General features: G+C 41.6%; 1 protein-coding gene across 1 annotated transcript; it reads right to left on the reverse strand.

Moving 5' to 3' along the window:
* Positions 1-1,611: 1,611 nt before the first annotated feature.
* LOC146381164 (serine/threonine-protein kinase pim-1-like) lies at positions 1,612-2,832 on the reverse strand. The gene is made up of 6 exons (XM_084938592.1): positions 2,824-2,832; positions 2,660-2,707; positions 2,338-2,556; positions 2,050-2,230; positions 1,793-1,963; positions 1,612-1,703 (listed from the first exon to the last, which is right to left on the reverse strand). The coding sequence occupies exons 1-6, from the start codon at positions 2,830-2,832 to the stop codon at positions 1,612-1,614; spliced, it is 720 nt and encodes a 239-aa protein (XP_084794718.1).

Here is a 2,832-nt window from a genome sequence, read left to right on the forward strand (position 1 = left end):
GTGCTGTTTTTATTATGTTGCTCTTAGTTGTTTGCTTTCTCTTCTGTTTTTTTTCTCCATACAGGTGATCCAGGCGTTTTGTTTGTTTGTTTTTTCCTTTCTTCCCCCCCTTCTCACCGTCTCTTCTCCCCTTTGATTTTTTTTCTTTCATTCTTTCTCCCTGTCCTATCCCCCAGTCATGTCTGTCCCGTTTGTAGCAACCGAAAATAAAATAAATACATAATTATAATAAAGGTCAATCAAATGGACCAATATGGCAAGGCCATGATGATCCACTTGGTAAAATAAATCCGCTTTGCATCTTTCTTGGCCTTAAGACAACAATTCTGATGGCTAAAGATCCAAACGGGACACAAAAAAAAAAAAAAGAACCCAAGATGGAATGGAAATCCATTGTTCCACTGTATTTCATTCAGCTGGATTATACATAATATATTTAATGTAGGCTCTAGTGCATTATTAATATTTCATATAAAAAAAATCCTCCTGTCTGTGTCAAACAATGCTGTCCAAAGTATCCCTGTTGTAGGTTAAACTTTCCCATTTAACAAACACTCCTGACTTTAATGGTCTTTGCAGCTTACAAAGATTTGGCTTACGTAAGCTGTATCCTTCAAATTATGCAGTTGTTTGAAATAAGTTCATACCACCTGTTTGAGTAGTGTGTGGTATTACTTGACAAATACAAAAATATTTTATGTTTAAAGTCAAAATGTCAGTAGAAGCAGTTGCATTCACGAAAAATGTTCCCATTTGGAGTTGCAACACAACAGGGTTACAGAGGGTATTTGATTGATATAGCACAAAATCACAACAACGGTTGCCTCAAGGCACCTTATATTGAAAGGTAAAAACCTAACAATAATGCAAAGGAAAGAAAGACAGGAACCCCCATGTCACAGACTGGAAATGAGAGTGCAGTTGGACCAAAGAGCAGACGCAATCGCTTGAACTTTTTACACGATTTATTAATGAGCGGAGTCAACTTAAACAAGAGCACGGTCATAAACAGAAACTCTGCACAGGTGCCGTGGGAAACCTGAGTTAAGTGGTACTTGTGGAGAGTTTGTACTTACTGGTAAATGCAGGCCAGTAGTTATACTTTAACCTGATTCATTTTCAGTTTTCTTCTTTTTTGGGTAAAAAACAATCCTTGAAATGGTAATAAAAGAGTATTCTCACCAAAGTTGAATTTAACAAGTTTTATTTTGATGGAAATTAAATGTTCAGACTTTTACTAAATTTTATTTGATTACATTAAAGTATTTTATTACATTTAACTAATCAAATTAGGCCAATTTTGATGGAGCTCCTGACCCAGCCCAAGCTCTCTATGAAGACGAGGAAAAACTCCCCGGGGGGCCAGATCGATGGGAAGAAACCTCGGGAAAGCCCATTCAAAGAGAGATCCCCTTTCCTGGGACGGCTGGGGGGGGGGTTACAGGAACTCCAGGATAGCAGAATTTAGAATAGGCCAAAAAAACTAAAAACAATTTTTTCCTGTAAAAAAAAAAAAAAAAAAAAAAAAAGACAAAAAAAAGAAAGTTAGGTAATGTATCACACTTATATGACAATATATGAAGTGTGTGTCTGTGTGTGAGAGAGACGGGTTTATCTGAGCCAGGGGTGAAGCTGGAGGTCCTCCAGCGTTGGGCGCTTCTCCGGGACGTTGGTTAAACATGCGTCCAAGAAGTTCCGGCAGTCTGGAGAGAAAGAAAGGAGGAAAAAGATGAAGATGATAGTTCCAGTGATCCAAGCCATCAGTGAATGTTGAAGCGTGACGTTTTCTTACGTGGCGACAGATCCTTGTTGAATTTCAGTTCCTTTTGGAGGAACGTCATGGTATTAAAGTCCCCCACATGAAGCGCTTCATACAGCACCACTCCCATTTGCCACACCGTGGTGGGTCCAGCCCTGTATTTTTTGCGGCCGTAACATTCGGGAGGGGTGTGAATAGGTGTACCTAATAAACAGACACAATGACAATTTCTTGTAAAACAAAAGGCACAAATTGCTACATGTGTGAAGAGCGGGAGCTGAATATGTTACCATAGAAGAGGCGGTACACCGATCGCTCCTTAGCAAAGCAGCTCAGTCCAAAGTCGATGATGCGAACACGAGGCACATCTGAGCCGGTCTCAATCAGAATGTTCTCACTCTTGATGTCCCGGTGAAAGATGTGTTTATCCTCCAGGTGCTTCGCTGCATCAACCAGCTGCTTCAGAATGACCTGGAAAAGATGAAAAAGACAGTAATGAGTCAATGGGTTGACGCTTCTCTGATACTCTGTGCTTTGATTGAATGCTGTACAGTCTAAGGCTCTTCCAGTCAACTTACCTTGGCCTTTTCCTCTGGTAAACATCCTCCATTTGCTGTTATGTAATCATGCAGGTCCACAGCGGGGATGGGTCTCTCCAGCACCAGGATCAGCTCTGTGCCGAGGTCAAACCAGTCCAGCAGAGACACGGGTGCTGACGCTCCCACTGGTCCATCCGCTTCAGCTGCAAGCTTCAGCATAATGGCCACTTCCACCGAGACCCGCTTCCCGTTTTCACCCTGATATATTCCAACAAAGTGGATGATGAGGAAGAGACGTTCCACAGGTGAACGCTGCACTCAGTCCAGGAATGTAAAAACAGTTCAAGTGTTGCACACTTACCGTCACTTTGATGGGGATTCTGTCCTTTGGAATGTGTTTGATGGCTACCTAAAAGACACAGAGCATTGGTGAGCATTTCCTCCGTATGACATCACTAAAGGTGTGAAACAGCACACGTCTCAGCTTACGATATTATCCGTTATCTGCGTTACTGCCTGTCTTACTCCCACCAT

Source organism: Perissodus microlepis, chromosome 8 (assembly GCF_051167445.1).
Source record: "Perissodus microlepis isolate ML-2025 ecotype Zambia chromosome 8, ASM5116744v1, whole genome shotgun sequence".
NCBI classification, from domain to species: Eukaryota; Metazoa; Chordata; class Actinopteri; order Cichliformes; family Cichlidae; genus Perissodus; species Perissodus microlepis.

Coding starts and splice junctions, on each gene's coding strand:
- LOC146381164 (XM_084938592.1), bottom strand. Junction 2,231..2,337: donor TACCAGAGGAAAAGGCCAAG/GTAAGTTGACTG, acceptor CATCTTTTCCAG/GTCATTCTGAAGCAGCTGGT. Junction 1,704..1,792: donor CAACAAGGATCTGTCGCCAC/GTAAGAAAACGT, acceptor CTTTCTCTCCAG/ACTGCCGGAACTTCTTGGAC.